Here is a 20,560-nt window from a genome sequence, read left to right as displayed (position 1 = left end):
CAGCAGGTACTTATTATTAGTATTGCTTTTTTTCTCCAAATTTTCCCCCAAGCATTTTTATGTCTGGTAAAGTTTATATGAAGCGAGTGAAACTTTTAGATGAATGCCTAAGTTTCTGTGGTTTAGCAGTTTTTATACATCTTCTGGTATAGAGACCACATGTTTTTAGATGAATAATGAGTTTAATTTGTTTAGTTTTATTAAACTTATTTATCTAAAAACTTGTAATCTCAATACTGGAAGTGGTCTATAGAGTGATACTTTATATGCATATCGAGATTTATGTATATTAAGCTTATAAATGTTTAGATTTATTAAGTAAATTTAAATAATGATAAATGTGTTATTGCTTTTGCACTTCCTGGTAGTTTTGAATACATCCTCAACTAAATTAGTCTAATAAGTTGCTTTTCAATTGGTAAGAAATGGAAATTGGGGAATAGCTTTTTTCAAGATTTGAAATGCCACTTTGTGATATTGGAATCCCAGTGTTGTAAGCACTGATTTAGAATTAACATAATTTATAAGTATAATATACTGGCTAGACTTAGCCGGGCTTTCTTCGACCAAGAGGAGAGGCTCTGGAACTGTCGCCCTGGATAAGGGGTGGAAGCTCTACTACTCTGGTGTGAGCCCGACAATGTCTGCGGGTGTGGGGATACTCACAAGCCCCCAGCTTTCAGACTGTGTTGCTGAGTGGATCCCATTGGGGGACGGGTATGCGTGTTAAGGCGTCAGATGAAAAACCATGATTTGGCTGTGGTGCAAGCCTATGCATCTAATCTGGAGTCAGAATACTCTGCCTTCCTAGAGGAAGTGGATACTGCTTTTGACAGGGTGGCAGACATGGAATCAGTCCTGCTAATGGGTGACGTCAATGCACATGTTGGAACAGATGACCAGACATGGAGGAGTGTGGTTGGGAGGAATGGCACCCCTGACCTTAACGCGAATGGGTTGAAATTATTGGACTTCTGCTGTACTAACAGCTTGTCCATAATGAATGCCTTCTTCCAGCACCGAGAAGTCCATAAGTATACCTGGTACAGGGATACACTAGAACAAAGGTCTCTGATTGACTTCTTTATAGTCTCAGCAGACCTATTTTACTCAGTGTTGGACATTCGTGTGAGAAGAGGGGCAGAACTGTCAACTGACCACCACCTTGTGTGCACTCTACGGCTTCAGAAACCAGATGCTACCATTAACACTGGTAGGCCTAAGCAGCTATACCGCATGAAATGGGAGGCATTGGAAAATGAGGCTGTGAGGAAGAATTTGCAGACGACATTTCCTCCAGGTTCAAAGAGATTCCCAAGCATACTGCAGATGTTGAGGAGCAGTGAAAGCTGTTCAGAATAGTCATCACTGCCTCTGCACTCTCATGCTGTGGCAGAAAGCAGCTCGGCATGGCAACGGGCAGTGAGAAAAGGACACCTTGGTGGGACCAAGAAGTCCAAAAAACTGTCTGGGCAAAAAAGGAGTCCTACCTAACATGGCTTATGGTCAGGTCACCTGAGATGCATTTGCAGTATGCTGAGGCATGAAAAGCTGCTGCTGAGGCAGTAAAGACAGCAAAGCAGATGGCTTGGGAATCCTTTGGAGAAAGATTAGACTCATCCTATGCAAATGCAAACAAAGTATTCTGGCAGACCATCTGCCGCCTTCGAGGGAGGAAATCGTGCACAGCAAGGGCAATTAAGACCTCTGATGGTGCACTTTTAACAACCGAGAAGGATATCCTCCACAGATGGAGGGAATACTTTGAGAGCCTTCTTAACCTGGGTGGCCCAGCAGTTGTGGACATCCAAGAGGTGCAGATTAGATCAATGACTAGGCTCACAGCAGAAGAGGTCCATTTAGCAATAAAATCACTAAAATCGGGCAAGGCTTCTGGCGTTGATGAAATTTTGGCCTGAAATGCTACAAGCCTTAAATCGAGACGGTGTTCTCTGGCTGACTTGAGTATGTCAGGCTGCTTGGATATCTGGGCGAGCACCAAAGCAATGGCAGACAGGCATAATAATAATACCAGTCTTCAAGAAGGGAGACCAGAAGGATTGCAGTAACTATCATGGCATCTCTCTGCTCAGCCAGCCTGGGAAAGTGTATGCTAGGTGCTTGGAAGGACAGTGCAGGAGCATAATTGAGTCAAAGTTCCAGGAAGAACAATGTGGCTTTCATCCTGGTAGAAGCACAACTGACCAAATCTTCACTTTAAGGCAAGTCTTTGAGAAATCTTGGGAATATGCCAAGAATGTCTACACATGTTTTGTGGACTTGGAGAAGGCATATGATCGGGTTCCTCAGGATAAGCTTTGGCAAGCAGTACAGGAGTATGGAGTGGATGGCCAACTATTAGCTGCCATCAAGTCCCAGTATGAATGCCTAGGGTAAACAACCACAAAGTCTGAACCTGTCACAGTCTCTGTTGGCCTCCGCCAAGGGTGTGTTCTGTCACCCCTCCTTTTCATAATATTTATGGACTGGATTGATAGGCACAGCCGAGGCAGTGAGTGTGTCAAAATTGGAAGATGTAGCATTGGACGTCTGCTTTTTGCAGATGACCTAGTTCTGCTTAGCTCTTCTATAGATGACCTCCAGCAGACCCTGGATAGGTTTGTAGCTGTTTGTGCAGACGCCAGAATGAAGATCAGTCTGGCCAAAACTGAAACATTTGTGGTCTCAAGACAACCATCCCAGTGCACTCTACATGTAAGTGGAGTCCCAATGAGGCAGGTGGAGAAGTTTAAATACCTTGGGTCCATATTCATGAATGATGGAAAATGGGACGTAGAGCTAGATACTCGAATTGGTTTAGCAAGCTCAATATTGCAGGAGCTTGGCTGTTCGGTAGTATTGAAACAGGAGTTAAGCCAGAAGGCAAAACTAGCTGTTTTCAATACTGTCGATGTCCCCATCCTCGCCTATGGTCATGAGAGTTGGGTAATGACTGAAAAAATGTGGACATGAATCCAAGCAGCTGAAATGAGGTTCCTTCGAGGGGTTGCGAAGACTCGACAGAGTGAGGAGCTCTGCAATTCGCGAAACCCTCAATACTCAACTGCTGCTCCTCCGTGTTGAGAGATCACAGTTACGTTGGTACAGGCACCTGGTCAGAATGCCACAAGAGAGAGAGGCTCCCTCAGCAGGCCCTCTTTGCCAAGCCAGAGGGTGGGAGGCCACGTGGAAGGCCAAGGACTCGCTGGATAGATTATATCCAAAACTTTGGGTGGACACGTTTGGGAATCCCACCAGAACACCTGAGCTTGGTGGCAGAGGATTGTGACCATTGGAAGTTCTTCTTGCAGCTGTTGTCCCCACAACCCAATTGGGAAAGGTGGGCCTTGAAGATGTATGTATAAGTATAATATACTTCAATAATTGCAATCTAGGACTGAATCAAAACTAATGAATGAATTAATGTTGATTGCTTCAGCATGATTTTATATATATATATTTATTAAAACCAGTACCACAAGTTTGATGTTGATATACTTCAATAATTGCAATCTAGGACTGAACCAAAACTAATGAACGAATTAATTTCGATTGCTTCAGCATAATTGTATATATATTTATTAAAACCAGTACCACACGTTTGATGTTGATATGCTCTAGAGCAGAGGTTTTCAACCTTTTCCAGTGGCGTAACCACGATATTTAATTCAAGATATTAGATGCACCAATAAGGCAGTGGCTCAAGCACCACCAGTGATACACGTACCATAGATTGAGAATCCCTTCTCTAGAGAAATGAATATATTTTTTTTTTATTAATATGAATGCTTTTTGATGTTTTTAAGGCACATATGCATACAACTTAGAATTAATTGGTAGAAAATATTTCTGTATGATAATATATACTGCCCTTAAATAATATCATGTTCTCCCACACAAGTCTTTGAAATGAATGCTTTTTTATTTATTAGAATTTAATTTTTAGCTCCTGAATTGTCAGTTTGATATCATTGCATTTGAAAATGATATTCTTGTCGATGTATGTATCTGCTCTTTTTATAGGTCAGCTATTAGTAGAACAGGCCCAATCAGTTATTTTGATGCATAGGGCTGTGGACAAGGTACATAGGAAATTAGCACAGCAATTATCACAGGTTAGTGAGCTTTGTTGTTATGTTAATTCTAAACTAGATCATATAGAGCTACATTTGAATAAAAGGACTTAACCATTAATTAAACTTAACAATCACTTAACCATGATTGAGGCTGTTTTTCAGTTAAGTGCAAAAAATGAGGTCACATGAATAGTTTTGATTCCTATAGATTCTGGTAACTAATAAAATTCAGATATATTAATAGGCATTGATAATAAGATTCTCTGTTAAAAAAAATGCATCTTAGCAAAGCTGTTTTTAATTGGCATACACAAAATAAAATTCAATTATTATAATTATTATAAGAGCTACACAGAAAAGTATATAAAGTATTCAAACAACATGCATCAAGTGCTTTATCAGAATCCTTCACTCCATAAAGGGGATAAAAGCAGGAGCAGTTATAGCATGAGATACAAAAGTAGTTTTAAAACCAAAATTAATTGTGATTACTCTCCACCTTTGCGATCATATGCAATATTCTTAGGTCATTTTAGAATTTAGATATACATATATATATATATATATATATATATAAGATTATGAAAGTTTGTTAAAATTTAAATTTGACAGATATTTTCACTGTCAGAGGTGTGTATACATTGTTATGAAAATTAGTTAATATTTTAGCTGTACTTTTTGAAACAGTATAACATATATTTAAAATATAACTAGAAAATATTGGTACAAAAACTATGAGAAGAATATAGTTTCCAAAGTATTCCCAGGAAACCAACCTTATGGATATATTTCTTTATATCAACCCCCCACACAAAAGGTTATAAAATGCATAGCACAGAAGTGTCATTTGTTGGCAGGGGATTAAAGAAATCTGTTACTATGAGTAAGGTTGCTTCAAATAACAGACTTGAATGAAGCAGTCCATTAACCATCTGTGCACACAAGCTTAGGAGAAAGAGACAGAAATGATGATGGCCAGTTTGGCTGAACATAAGACATGAAAATACATATAAAAAGATATAAGACAGAAGAACATAATCTGTGAAAAAGTGATTGAAATGTGTCTGAGAAGGAAGGAGGAAAGGAAAGGAAAGGAAAGAGTGTGAGAGAGAGAGAAAAAGTGAGGTTATCTGTAAATATAAAGCTATATTTGAATAAAATTCAAATAAATATAATTTAAAGAAAAATAATAATAATAAAAACAAGATTGACCTTTTCTAGATAGCATCAGTCAATTTTAGGAGAATTTTTTCTTAACCCGAACAGTACTAAAGAGATTATTTAAGGAAATTACAATGTAAATTATATATTCATTAGAATAACTTTTGATGAATATTTCCAATATTTCAGCAAATGCTATTATAATAATATTGGAGTCTTGACATATAAGGTATATAAGGTTAATTTGGAGTAAAATTGTCTATTAGTAATAATGTAACTTTTTCATATAGTACTATCATAATATCCTGTACCCCCCCAAAGGGTATTTATCTGGAATTTGCTGATGATATTTTGGCAAAGTCAAATTGCTATCATCAGGGAACAGTATGTTCTAGTGGAGAAAGCTGGCTTTTTTCATCATATTCTGTGGTGGATATCAAAGGTGTGATCAGCAAGCCTTGATTAATTGTAGTTAAGATCTACATGCAGTCTTTGTGTTTGGCAGTTCTCGTTAATTGCCAGCCTGGTTTGCCAAGTGGTTAGCATATCCGCTCTCCAGCTAAGAGGCTGCAGGTTCGAATCCCGCCAAGGATATGGATGTTTGTGATTATTCTACTAACCGTTTACTATATGAACTGCTTTAATCTATGTCCTGATGCAGTATGACATTTGATGTCTTTGCACCATAAAAAAAAACACCTCAATCATGTTACTTGTCCTGCCTGTTTAGCCATAGGACAGATTTTTTTTATCATTTTTTATTTAGGATTTCTGCAAGTTTTTCAGATGTACCCTTGGATATATTGGGATAGTAATAGATTTGGTGTAGTTTGTTATTCTGAAGGGGTAGGAGTGTTGTTTTTCCATGCTTAATATTTTTTGAATTTGGTGGGAGATTGTAGCCATTTCCCAAGAAGGTGATGTGGATGTTTCATTTCAGTGGTTAGAGTATTAATATTAGTTTAGTATTATTGAGAGAGACCTCCAGGGAGTCAGCAATTCATTGAAGGAGGCCACATATCACTCTCACTAGCTCATATCTTTTTCTTGAATTCATTCATACTACCTGCACTCACAACATCCAAAGGCAGTCCACTCCAATCACAGACTATTATATGAGGGAAAATAAACTAGTTCTCATCACCTTCTTGACTGCATTCATTCTCAGCTTCCATGGATAACCTCTTGTCCTCTATCCATAAATGAAAAATTCCATCTGCTAGTATCCTGTGTAACCCTTTCAGAATTTTTTTAAAGTCTCTCATATCACCCCTCTTTCTCCTGTTTGCTAGTGTTTGCAGTTCCACAAATTTATTCCACAATCCCAGTATCATCTTTAACACTCTCCTTTGCACTTTCTCTCTCTCTCTCTCTTCCCCCCGCTCTGTCACCATTACCATGAATACCAGGAGACTAGACCTGCACACAGTAGTCCAAGTGCTATATCAAGGCATTGTAAAGAGCCAAAATTATTTCCTTATCCTTACTTATTAAGGTTTGTTTTGGCATTATGGAAATCCTCCAAGTTGTATTTGTAGTCTTTGCTATATGTCCCTTGAACTTCAACTTCCTATCTACTGAAACTCCAAGATGCCTATCTTGGAGTTTCAGTAGATAGGAAGTTGAATAAGAATAAGAATAAGAATAAGATTGTGATACAAGAATAAGATTTCTTGTATCACGATCCCATCAATAAAATACTATCTTTGTTACCTAATCACACCAAAGTGCATAACTTTACTAACATTGAATCGATAGCCATTTTTCATATGCCTGCAATTCCAGCCTATCCAAATCATTCTGCAAGTACTGCATATCAGCTGCATTCCTGATTACTCTACATATTTCTGTGTCATTAGCAATTCACTGTATGTTGCATGTCAGATCCTTCCCAATGTCATTCATGTATAGATTGAATAACAACGACCAAGGAATGATGCTCGTGATATACCACTGGTCACCTTAAACCTTGCAGACTCACATCCCTCATATATCACTCAACCATCTTTTTATCCATTCTAATATTTTATAATCCAATCCAATATGTTCCAATTCATGCAACAGTCTTTCATGTGTATCCAGTTAAAAGCCATAGCAAAGTTTGCCATAGTGTAACCATTCCCCATGTCTAACTCAACCATCAGATTATTTTAAAATGTGAGCAAGGTGCTGAAACATAACATGACCTTCCATTAGTAAATCCATGCTGTTCATTATAAAGTATAAATTCTATGTCAATTCATTACTATATGTGAGCTCTTACTAACTTTTTCAAAATCTTCACAACCATTTCAGAGATACTGACAGGTCAATAGTTGAGCACATCAGTCTTTGCACCACCCTTGTGCAATGAAATTATTGCTCATTCTTTCCACTCTAGCAGAATCTTCCCTGTTCTGAGGCTCAAATTTTATAGCCTGGTCAAAGGAACAGTCAGTTCAGCTGAACTCTTTACTCTGTACTGATATCCCATCAATTCCTATTGCTCGAATTCTTATTTCCTCCTCGTGCACTGGAGTTTCTTCATCTGTGAAGAGGTAGGAGTGAACTTGATGTTACATACACCAGGTTGTTAGCTTTTAACAAAATGGGGGCACTCATTAGTTGAGCAATTTCTTCTTTATCTTTCACGTGCCTACCATCTGCATTCATGAGTGTTCTTCTTTTCTATTTATTCTTTCTTTTACTTGCAGCATACTAATCGAATTCTTTTGTGTTATCTTTAGCTTTCAGAGCAGTTTGTTTTCATAATTGACATCATCTTTATGCCCATGGTATTCCTTCCACTTCATCTCTTTCTTGTGAATCTCTTGCTTAATAAGATTTCTTCCCAATCAAGAAGTTTTGAATAGTTCTTTTAAACATGTTTTGTAAATGTAAATTGTTTTGGGGATATGGTGCTACCTTGTCATATATCTCTCTGCATTTCCACATGTTTCCACTAAAATGAATTGTTGCTGTTGTATTAGTGTATGCTGGTTTGATGGTGTTTACATATGGCACCACTTGTTGATTTTGTACTGCCTTAAGTATTGCACAAGAGTTTACTGAATGAAAGACTCTCTTATAATCAATAAAACAAGGCATAATGAGAATTGATATTCATTACACTGTTCAATAATCTGTGGTACAACTTGAATATGGACCATTATGTTGAAGCTATGGACCATTGTGCTGAAGCTACTTCTGAAGTCTTCCTGTTCTTTTTGCTGTGCAAAGTCTAGAGTTGCACCAGTCCTCTGAACCAAAACTTTTGCAAATACTTTGTAAATCATGGATAATTGACTGATGGGTCAGTAGTTCTTCAGGTGTTCTACTTCACCTTTTTTCGTATCAGAATAATGATTGCCTTTTTCCATGCTTTTGATACATCATTTTTCTTCAGACATGGGATAAAAAAAGTTTGGTTGAGATTTCGTAGATCATTTCCCAACCAACTTTTAAAAGTTCAGCTCTGACCCCATTCTCTGCAGCTTTCTAATTTTTCATGCTTTGGCTGCTCTACATAACTTCTTCCATTAGAGTTATTTCACAGTTGTCTCTTTATTTGTTTTATTTTGTTATCCTGATATAATATTGTGTGAAATTCTTCAATTTGCTTTGCTATAACATATCTATCTCTAGTTATGCATATCTCTCTCTCTCTCTCTTATAGTTTAACTGCAACCATTTGTTTATTGCTGTTTGTTAATTACTGTTTGACCTTTTTTGAGGCTGGAGTTGTTTAGATGTTTTTCTCTATGAGTTTACAATTGAACTTTCGTATTTCTTCTGCAAAATGTCTTCCCGATGAAAGGCTTTGATGTTGTTAATTATTCATATTAGTGCTTCATGGTATAAAACAGCACCAAGAGATGGGAAAAAAAATTAATTTATTGAATTTCCTAATATTTTGCTGGTTTTCTACCCAGTATCATCAGAGTACAAATTATAACTGTGATGACAAGCATATAAGCACTACATTAAAACATTAGAAACAATTCAGTTTGTAATTGACACAGAATGAATGTCCTAACAATGCACCCTCTACGGGTCAGTTGACTGTGAAGTTAATTTGGAGAAGTCAGGCTGTCTGGTCTCATAATGGCTACTTCCAGATCTTTGGTAAATTAATACAACCATACTTGTTGAAGTTGTGGGGAGTGTTTCATAGCAGATGCTGATCCTGAAAATAGTCTCTCAGACCTATAGTATAGTTCGCCCACCGATTTGAGGTCCCTCAACACTTCTGCGCATGTCAGAAAAAGGAGAATCCATTCGGATAATAGGGTAATCAGTCTGTCTTCTGGGGTGTAATAATAAACAAACTGAGTTTGTTTATTATTACAGGTCGGAAAATTTAGCTTTTCTTTTACGAACATTGCTGTTTTTAAAGTGTAACTATTTTGCTTGTATAACAGTTGGAAAAATGTACGTAGAGTGTTAATACGTGCAAATACTGCGTTCTACATAAAACAATGTCACTTCGCTCCATGATAAGTTTCCTTTTATTCTGGGACTTTTTAAAACAAAATCCGATTTCATGAACTATTTTCCTTAAAGTTTCTCTTTTCCAAGGAAAATAAATTTTTTCTTTAAGCACAGGAATCAATTTCGGAACAGTTGGCACTCTTTTCTCAACCACGTAAAATTCGTGAATAGCTTTTCTTATAACATCTACATCAAAATCATTCAAAGCTACGGTTTCGATGGTTTTCTTTCTCTGGTGCTTTTTTTTTTTTAGGAGATTTAAATTTTGGCTTACCTTCACCTTTTGATTCCCTACGAATTCTTTTAACAGTCGACCCCAATATGCCCACAATTGCACTTGCACGTTTTATGACTTGAGAAAGGGGAACAAGAAGACGGCTTTCTGACGATTCTTTTTTGCAGAATGTCAGCACATTATTCAATATTCTTTTGCAAGAGCTACTGAAACGTGTAACAATAGAACTTATTGACTGTACTGGATCCATCATACAAATTAATAATAAAAAAAAATGCAAAAATAAAACAACAAAGATCAAGCTAGTACTAGTACAGCGACAGACAAGAAAGCACGTGATTTCGCATGTTGGCGACCAATTCGTACATCCTTCATTTCTTTCTCCTCTTCAGCATGAATCGACTATTCTTGGCACCAAGCCAAGAAGGGATCTAGAAATGGTGGGCGAACTATAACTTCTGTGTAAAACTGATGTTTTCTTCCAGTTAATTCTATGTGAAGGAGTATCCAGAACATAGTCTGCTAGTCCTAACTTGTCATGAAGATGATTGGGGATGTAATTTTTATGTTTTTCAAGCAGATATTAACTGATCTCTACTAGGCTGTCCAAAGTAGGCCTAACTGCAGACTCAAGGAACTTTATACATTCCAGGATGTGCAAGAGGATAAAGTTGATCAGCTTCCAGTTTATTTAGATTATCCTGCAGGATCTCTACATAACCTTTATTAACTACTGCTCTCATAATTTAGCATGATCAGCAAATATTTGTATATCACTCATATCATTCCCAAGGTGAATAATGATTAATGTGCATAGTGAACATCAGGCCCAAGTGCAGAGCCCATTGGTGCACCACCGGTCGCTGCATCCTCTTTGATTTAGCTTCACCATGTATTACTTGCTGATGTATATCGATCAGCTATTCTCTAATCCATTTTACCAACTTCATGTCCATCCCCATTTGTTACACCTTACCTATTAGGATTCCAAGATGGAATCCTATTAGGTAATAGGATTCCATCTAACAAGGAATCCTAATAGGATTCCTTGTTAAATGGAATCCTATTAGGATTCCATTTAACAAGATACTATATTCCATATAGTATCTTGTTAAATGGCCATGCAATATTTGGCATTATTATAGCTAGCCATTTCCCTTATCCATCTGAATTGTCATTTTATTAGAAACCGAGAAATTATTGAGACAAGACTTTGCCTTCACAAAGCTGTACTATCTTATCCATCTCTTTCTAAATTGTGCCATTAACCAAATTTTCCAGTACCTTAATTACCACTCCTGAGATAATAATCGAGCCTCCATAGCTCAATCAGTATAGATAAAGCCCTTTGGTCGGAAAGTCCTGGGTTCAATTCCCGTCAGTGACGTGAGGAACCTTTATCTGGTCTCTTTCAACTAAAGGTGAGTTAGCCGGTCTCCTACAGAGGTAGGGGACTTTTTCACCTAGAAACATGGGTTTTTCATCCCCCAGAACAGGCAAACTGGCCCCATGAGCACACATGGATTACAGTCATAAATATGTCCCAGTAATATGCCAGTCCTGAGCCTGAATAAAATTGGGAGGTTGGGGAAAGCAATGGTGAACTACCCTGTAAAAATCTCACCAGGAATACTTTGTGGGCAATTTTTACAAAGTCACCTGCGGTTGGAAACGACTGAAAAGGGAAAACCAGATATTAATTAGTCTACAGTTTGCTAACATTGTCTTCTAAACTACTTTATGTAATGGGATTATTTTTGCATCTTTGCACTTCCTTGAGATTGAGCCTTGCAGAGACAACATATCTATGGGAAGGCAGATAATTTTATTAGCAGATAATTTAATTTTATTTCATAGTTATTTATCATATTATCCTGCTCGTTAGGTTTCTAAATTAGTATTTCAAAATAAATAATCTTTTGAGCTATCATTTCCATTATGGGCTATCAGTCATTTTCTTATGTATTATTAGATTGTGAGTATGTGGATTACAGACTCTGATTAATAGGAGAAAGAGGGATGATATTATAGAGGTCTATAAACTTTTGAATGGGTGTTATAGGATATCATCTGATGAAATTTTTTGTTATATGGAAAATGGAGGAAGAGAGAGAACACGGGGGCATTCATGGAAGTTAAGTTTGTTCGCAGTCACGAAAGGGATAAGAGCTAAGTTTTTCTCTCACAGAGCAGTGAGTGAGTGGAATAGTTTTCCTTTAGGTAAAGGTGGAGTAAGTTCTAATCACTTGTCTTAGTATCTCCCATAATGCAAAGCACATCCTTGCAGACATGTATGATGCTATGCATTAAGGGAAGGGCCACTATCCAGCCAGTTTCGACCTTTATTGAGGTCTCATCAGTGGGAGCCAGACCCAGAGGTGGTGATACCAAGGTGGAAGTAATGCAGAAGTCATATCACCATATACCATTTGCCAAAAGGTGTCAACACATTATTAAAATTGTCTGGATTAGAGATAATCGATGGAAGTTTTTTCACTTGTCTATGCCCCCATATATATATTTGGTTTAATCCTTTATCCAAGTGTAAGCAAACAAAGTTTGTGCCTGAAGTACTTTCAGGACTGGGGCAACTCGTAGTAAAGGTGGAGCAAGTTCTGATCAAGCATATCTCCTTGCAGACATGTATAATGCTATTAAGGGAAGAGCCACAACCCAGACTGGTTTCAACCTTTATTGAGGTCTCATCAGTGGGAGCCAGATCCAGAGGCAGTGATACCAAGGTGGAAGTAATGCAGAAGTCATATTTATCTATACGAGTTGCCAAAAGGTGTCAGCATTATGGGAGATACTAAGGCAAGTGTTTTAGTATCTCCCATAATGCATCAGAACTTACTCCACCTTTACCACAAGTTGCCCCAGTTCTGAAAGTACTTCAGGTGCAAACTTTGTTTGCTTACACTTGGATAAAGGATTAAACCAAATATATAATTGGTATGCAGCAGCGTCTTCTTCCACTATAGGTCTGAGATTCCTGTAGATAGGCTTATGTGTCGATTACTCATAGCTATTAATTTTTCAGGAATTAACAATCCATAATAAATATTAATTATAAAAGACTAATTAATACTGTCCTATATTTTGTCTATGTTATGTTGCCATCATCAGTAATCACAAAAAAAAAAATGATATGTACATGTAGGCACTAACACTGGGCAAATGAGGCTGAAGAAAGGCAACAGAAGTCAGGCCTAGAGTCCTAAACAGTGCCCCCCCCCACCAAGTGTGCTAAAAATTGGCTAATTGTGGATATATTGGTGGAACTGGATGTAGTCCTTGTGTTCAGATATTCTGATAATGGCTGTCCTGCCTGTTTGGCTGTAGTAGGACAGTTTGCAACTGCAGGGGACCTGATATACTCTTGGTAGGTCTAGGGTAGTGCTTCCCAAATTTATAGATGTAAAGGCTCCTTTGGAAAAATTAAAATATTTCACGGCCCCCATCGGGAAAAAAAATCATAATACAGATATATATTATTATAATATTAATTGTATTTATATTCAATACAAAACATACACAGCAAAATATTGTAATCAAATTGTCATATTGCAAAAATCAAATGCGTATTTTACACTTTTAGCATCTTACATACATACTTGACATGGCACACATAGTCTTAAAACATAAATTTGTTTTCATTATTTCACGGCTCCCTCAGCAAAACTAAAGACCCCCCCCCAATGGGTCCACGGCCCACAGTTTGGGAAGCACTGGTCGAGGGGATGTGGCTGGCCTTTGGTGGAGCAGATAAGAGATTCCAGTTTCTTATGTGGTTTGTAGGTGGTTGTAAGGTTGTATTTCCTCAGGATTTTTATCAGTTTTTCAGATGTGCCCATATGGAATGATGACAGATTTTAAGTAATCTCTGCTCTGAAGGGGGAGGGGGGTTTGCGGTTACAAGGTTTTATTGTTGGCTAAGAAAGTGTTAGAGATATGGTCAAGTTTAGTAGTTAGGGTAGTGTTATCAGAACTAATTGATTTGCCCTGTTATCTAGGATTTTTATAATCCCACATCGTTGGGGGGAGGGGGGGGGGTTGACTGCTGGTGAACGTATCTACCTGTACGTGTAGGTTTTCTGTAAATGGAGAATGCCAGGGATCGATTAGGCTGGTGTGTAATTAGAGCATCTAGGAATGAAAGACTGTTGTTATTTTCCTTTTCGAAGGTAAACCGGATCCTGGGATGTTGATTGTTTAGATGTGTTAAGAAATTGTGGAGTGTATCCAGGCCATGTGACCAAATGGAGAACACATCATCCACGTAGCATAGCCAGACAGGGGGTTTATGTGGGGCTGAGTTTAAGTCTTTTCTTGACCAAATGGAGAACACATCATCCACTAATAACATAATAAACTTCGAAAAGGAAAATAACATAACAATTGTTATTTTCCTTTTCGAAGGTAAACCGGATCCTGGGATGTTGATTGTTTAGATGTGTTAAGAAATTGTGGAGTGTATCCAGGCCATGTGACCAAATGGAGAACACATCATCCACGTAGCATAGCCAGACAGGGGGTTTATGTGGGGCTGAGTTTAAGGCTTTTCTTGACCAAATGGAGAACACATCATCCACGTAGCATAGCCAGACAGGGGGTTTTATGTGGGGCTTAGTTTAAGGCTTTTCTTCAATGGTCTCCATGAAGTTGGCAAGGGGTGAAGAAAGTGAAGAACCCATGGCTTTCCCTCTATCTCTTTGTAGAATTTTCTTTGCAAAATGAAATAGCCTGAGTTCATGGTGAAGCTCAAATTTGGGAAGCATACATCCTAAGATCTTCAGCCCAACAGCCAAGACTACCCAATTTAGTTCACTAGGGAGGCCCTGTTTAGGATTCTAGGCTCGACTTCTGTTGCATTTCTTCAGCCTCATTTGCCCAGTGTTAGTACCTGCATGCACATATCTTTGTTGTTTTGTGATCCCTGATGATAGCAATGTAATGTTGCCAAAATATAGAAAAGTATTAATTAAAGTGTTTTATAATAAATATTTTAGTGTATGTGTTAATTCCTGAAACATTAATAGTTATAGGTTTGATAGACTATTTTTGGAATCAGCATCAGGTATGAAACATTTCCCTAGCTTCAACAGGTATGGGTGCATTAATTTGCCAAAGATCTGGGAGACAATCATGCTGATTTAGCCTGACTCCCCTGAATTAATGTTGTTTTTGTCTGGTCCCCAGACATCACCTTTGCAAGATGTTAGTTCCTTTTCAGTTACAGTTTGAATTGTTTCTACAACAATTGAGCACTATGTGCTTTACGACAGTTGTAATTTGTGCCTTGAAAATATTAATAAGTTCAGTGAATTAATTATTTTCTTCTGGTTTTATTTAAATAATGTAGTTCCAAGCCAACTCAGGGTAAAGTTTTATTTTTGTAAGTACTTGATGATCACTTCTGAAAATTTTGAAGTTTTGAAAGACACATGTTATTTTTTCTGCTTCACTATAAAATTAAAATGGATATTAATCTTCTTCCTTCTTCCTCAGTGCATTTATCCCGTTTCCAATGCAGGGTCCATGTGTTACATAGATATGACTTTGTTAGTACCCCCCCCCCCCCAACTAGCCTGTCGCTGAACCTTCCGCTGGGGGTGGAGAATCCATTTTTTGACTGTAGCAGCATGTGTTCATGAGCCGATTTGCCTATTCTGAGGGGCGAAAAACCCAAGTTTCCAGATAGGTTCCTCACGTCACTGACGGGAATGGAACCCAGGTCTTTCCTACCAAAGGGCTTCGTCTATACTGACTGAGCTACGGAGGCTCTAAAATGGATATTGATAATAATAATAATTATATATATATATATATATTGTGATTGTTCATTTTTACTCAGTAGAAAATATTATTAATTAGTTTAAATGACTGATACCGAGAGATAAAGAGGTGACATGGTTTATTTAAAAAGATACTACTAGTTTCGTTGAATGGATCAACTTCTTCAGGTATCACAATCAAAGAAATATACAAAAAATAACAGAGACTTAAAAATTGCATTAAGAGTACTAGTACAAAAGACAGTAGTACATTTTGAAAACAGTAATGCGAGCTTGAGTTCCAAATAAAAGTTGACTGCGTGCTGTCACGAGTGCACCAGTATTGAACAGAAGTAATGTGTGCATCAGAGAGATTGAAACTTAGGCTGTTGTTGATATGGGAAGAATCTAAGGTAATTTCTCTAGATTCGACAATCTTTCTTTCAAGTTCATCATAGCACAAATGGATATTAGAAGTTTGTGTCCAGTCCACAATGTGTTGGCTTCCTTCATCTGAGTTAACAGAAAAATGACTAAAATTCTCAAGAAATTTAACTTCAGAACTTGCTTCACTACACTCCCAAAACTTTGTTCCATACTTAGTAAACCTAAAGAAAAATATCTTCCCACTCAGTTTTCAGGAGTCTACAAGAGATATTTCCTACAACAAGGCTAGAGCCACCACTCTCTCTAGCCATGTTCTTTTTTCTGTTAACTCAGATGAAGGCTGCCAACACATTGTGGACTGGACACAAACTTCTAATATCTGTGTGTGCTATGATGAACTTGAAAGAAAGATTGTCGAATCTAGAGAAGTTACCTTAGATTCTTCCCATATCAACAACATTGATATGGGAAGAAGCACACATCGCCTCTGTTCAATATTGGCGCACTTGTGACAGCACGTAGTCAACTTTTATTTGGAATTCAAGCTTGCATTACTGTTTTCAAAATGTACTACTGTCTTTTGTACTAGTACTGTTAATGCAATTTTTAAGTCTCTGTTATTTTTTGTATATTTCTTTGATTGTGATACCTGAAGAAGTTGACCCATTCAACGAAACTAGTAAATGAGTAGTATCTTTTTAAATAAACCATGTCACTTCTTTATCTCTCGGTATCAGTCATTTAAACTAATTTATATATATATATATATATTTTATTTATTTATTTTTTTTTTCCCTGATAATTTTCCAATGCCAAGCTGATTCTTTTCTGGCATTGGCTTAGCCTTGGAAAATCATTGCATTGCCACCTCAGTTTTTACCAAATCAGGGCTCATTTTTCATTTATAGATTTTTTTTTTTTTTAAATTAGTCTTGTTACTTTATTGTCAGTATATAGAGATTTTTGGTAATTCTGGTCTTAAGAATTGGCAAATGCATTTATGTTTGCATTATTCAGGGGAAAAAAATAATGATAATCATCTTTGATATTGCATCCTTATTTACGAATATACCACTAACGGATACATTAAAGTTCTTGTCATAAGGTTCTTCTGGTAACCATCAATACATCAGTTCACTTCAGAATACTTTACTTGGGAGAACAAAATTTATGAGCAGATTTAAAGGACTACATGGGTAGTCCTCTGTTCTCTCCTTAGCCAACTACTGTATTCTGTATTTATAGGAGCACCTGTTTATTTTCATTCATATCCAAGCTTCTCAGAAACATGAATGACTAGTTTATTATATGGTCTAACTGTGAGCTGGATAGTGGACATTAAAGTTAATTTTCTTGGATAAAATTAACTCCATACAAACAAGAATCAGACTAGCTTTTCTGTATACTGTTAGTAATTGAACATCAAATGGTGCACTATCCTTTTCAGTATTTTGCAAAGCTGATGTTCACAACTCCATACAAACAAGAATCAGACTAGCTTTTCTGTATACTGATAGTAATTGAACATCAAATGGTGCACTATCCTTTTCAATATTTTGCAAAGCTGATGTTCACCAGCAGAAGTGATATTGATTCTACCCACATCTTTCTCAGAAATATGGTATAATTAAGACCTTGATGCACATGCAAAAAGTTTTTGGAATGACATTTTTTTTGTCATTGTTTATTTCTTTCTTTCTAAATATGTAAATAATAATATCAGATGATTTGATTTCATTTAGGGTAGAAATTCAGGAAAGCAATAATAATAATAATAATGTTCCATGTGGCAGTAGGTAAGTTTGAGGCTATCAAGTATGAAACGGATTCTGAGGTTGAAATATACCATTGTGTGTTGCTCTAGACCTGGCAGTTCAGTTGTTGGGGATGGTGAGTATTAATTGGGTAGTAGAGAAAACTCATGATGAGAATAATGAAGAATTTATCAAGTTATTGCAAGAGAACTTTTCAAGTAACATGTTAAAGAAGGAACTAAAAAAGTATTCGATTTGATCAGTGTCAGAAGGGATATCAGTTAAAGATGTGACTGAACTGTTTTGCCAAATGTTGGATCATGCTGTACTGACCTGGGAAGTAGCTAAACATTTGGATGTCCCAATTAGGGAAGGTTAAACTACAAATCTGGAAATTATGACACTCTAAAGAGAATGCTATGTTATTGTATGGTATCATTTACTGAATGGTACAGTTATCAGCAGTGCATGGTTATTTATTATCTGAGTGGGTTCCTGGAGTTGGAAAAACAAATACTGTTGGAGTGAAATGCATGTACAACCTTATTAAGCATGATATCCATAAGAAGAAGAGGATGTGGAAGGAATATCATTGGAAGAAGGATGAGACGGTAATAAAATATGTGAAATGCTGGTCATAAAAAGTTCTGCATGTTTTACAGAAATCAAAGCTTGGAGTATTAAAAAAAAAAAAAAAAAAGCTGTGCAGGATAGAGACAACACACAAAAATTTTATCCTTGTACTGCAAGTAAAAGTAAGAATGAATGTGGAAGAATTTACTGAATTTAGATCATATGCTTGTGTTAGAAGTATATGCAGTTGTTCAAATAATGAGTAATCACTTTGCTAAGATGTGTCGACCTGGTGTTGTAACCTACCATACAGTGCTACCATGTTCATGAAGAGATAGAGGTGAATGAGAGAAATGATTCTGGAGCTGTTGCATAACCTGGACAAGAATTTGGCAGTAGGGACAAATGGGATATCTCTAGAAAGGTCCCACAGAAATGGAAAGAATTCATGATAGTCCTGATGTACACATACTGGCCACTCACTGTATTAGAAATTTTTATTTAATATCATGTTAGATCTCCTTTTGCCTGAATTACAGCACATATGCAGTTTGGCATAGATTCCACAAGGTGTTGCACTGCATCTATACCTATAACATACCAGGCATTCACTTTAACTGGCTCGGATTTGACAGGAGAGGCTTCCAGATCTGTTTTACTAACATGTCCCATACATTCTCAGTGGGGTTCAGATCTGGGTTTGTGGTGGCCAGGGAAGATGGTGGAAATTGCTGTCATACTTGCCGAATCACAATTCTTGAATGATGGACAGCAGCATTATCATCCATGAAACAACTGCCACCTACTGGATAAAAAGTCAACATTGCAGGATGAACGTGATCAGTATTAAATCATGATAACTTTGGAGTATTGGAATGTCGAGTGTCCTCCAAGGAATATCTGAACATTCCTTGGAGGACACTCGACATTCCAGCAATATCAAGGGACTTATTCCATACTAACAGAACATACCCCCACACCATGACACCACCTCCAGAACCTTTAGTTGTGTTTACAAGGCAAGCTGGGTTCATTGCTTCATGGGCTCCTGCCAAACTCTCTGCCTACCATTGTTACAAAATACGGTGTACTATGACTTGTCAGACCACATAACTTTTTTCCAGTCTTCCAGTGTTCAGTCATTATAGTGTTCCTGACACCACTATAGACAAACTTTCCAGTTCTTTGCTGAAATCAGTGGTTTCCATATAGGCATGCAATTTCCAGTATTGATCTTCTTCAGTTCCTGTGCATAGTTTGGTGAGATGTGGGCCTGAAACAACCCTCATTAAATACTTCAATCAATCAATTGCTGCACACAGGAAGTTCTGTTTGTCCATACAAGCCTTTCTCAGATGACGGCAATTTCATTCCTGACAGACTGCCTTAGGACCACAGTTGCACCTCTTAGACAAGCAATGTGAGTTATTTTTCCACTGATTAAACACCTGGGATATTTCATCTTTTGAGAAACCATTCAGCTTTCCTGTTTTCATAATTGTGGCTTGAGCCAGATGGGCACCCACAGTAAGCCCTTTATTGAACTCTGAAAGATCCTTTGTTGTTCTCATTGTGATCAACACTATTGATGATTATTAACCAGCAGCATTCCCAAATAGCTGCCTAGAGCATGTGGTGATATATGTGACCAAGTATTTTGCATATACACTGCATAGGACGTTTACGTATCTGCATAAAGGTTTCTAATTCAGTGGCCGGTATGTGTACATGGCTGGTGCAAAACTGATGTGTCTACCAACCAACATATCAGTATGTATGTAGTGGTGGTGAAGATTTGCAGAAGTTGGTAAGAACTCGTATATAGAAATGAGTTGATAGTCAAGCTAAGCTATTTGCAAGAAACAGCATGTATTTACTAAAGGAAAGTCTCATCTGAACAATTTGCTCATATCTTATAATAATAATCTGGCTTGGATAAAGAGAATGGATACAATGTGATATTATTGGATTTTCTTAAGGCATTTAGTAGGATACCACATGAAAGGCTGTTGCATAAATTGCAATATATGGGATTGGAATATGATGGTTTTGTGTGGGTCGTAGTGTTATGTGTTTGGTGGATTAAATAGTGGAATAGAGTACCCTTCCCACGAGGCATCAAGTAATAAT

General features: G+C 37.2%; 1 protein-coding gene across 1 annotated transcript in view; it reads left to right on the top strand.

Annotated features, from left to right (window-relative positions):
• Positions 1–20,560, top strand: part of LOC150097249 (uncharacterized) — a 550,351-nt gene that overhangs the window by 212,532 nt on the left and 317,259 nt on the right. The window contains exon 14 of the mRNA XM_090407628.1: positions 4,024–4,115. Within this exon, the coding sequence (XP_090263754.1) occupies positions 4,024–4,115 (92 nt within the window). The remainder of the gene's footprint in view (positions 1–4,023; positions 4,116–20,560) is intronic.

Source organism: Typopeltis vanoorti, chromosome 17 (genome assembly GCF_054136105.1).
Source record: "Typopeltis vanoorti isolate ZY-2024b chromosome 17, IOZ_Tvanoo_1.0, whole genome shotgun sequence".
Classification (NCBI taxonomy): Eukaryota; Metazoa; Arthropoda; class Arachnida; order Uropygi; family Thelyphonidae; genus Typopeltis; species Typopeltis vanoorti.
Note: the sequence above shows the minus strand (reverse complement) of the source record. Positions and strands in the feature narration are given on the sequence as shown.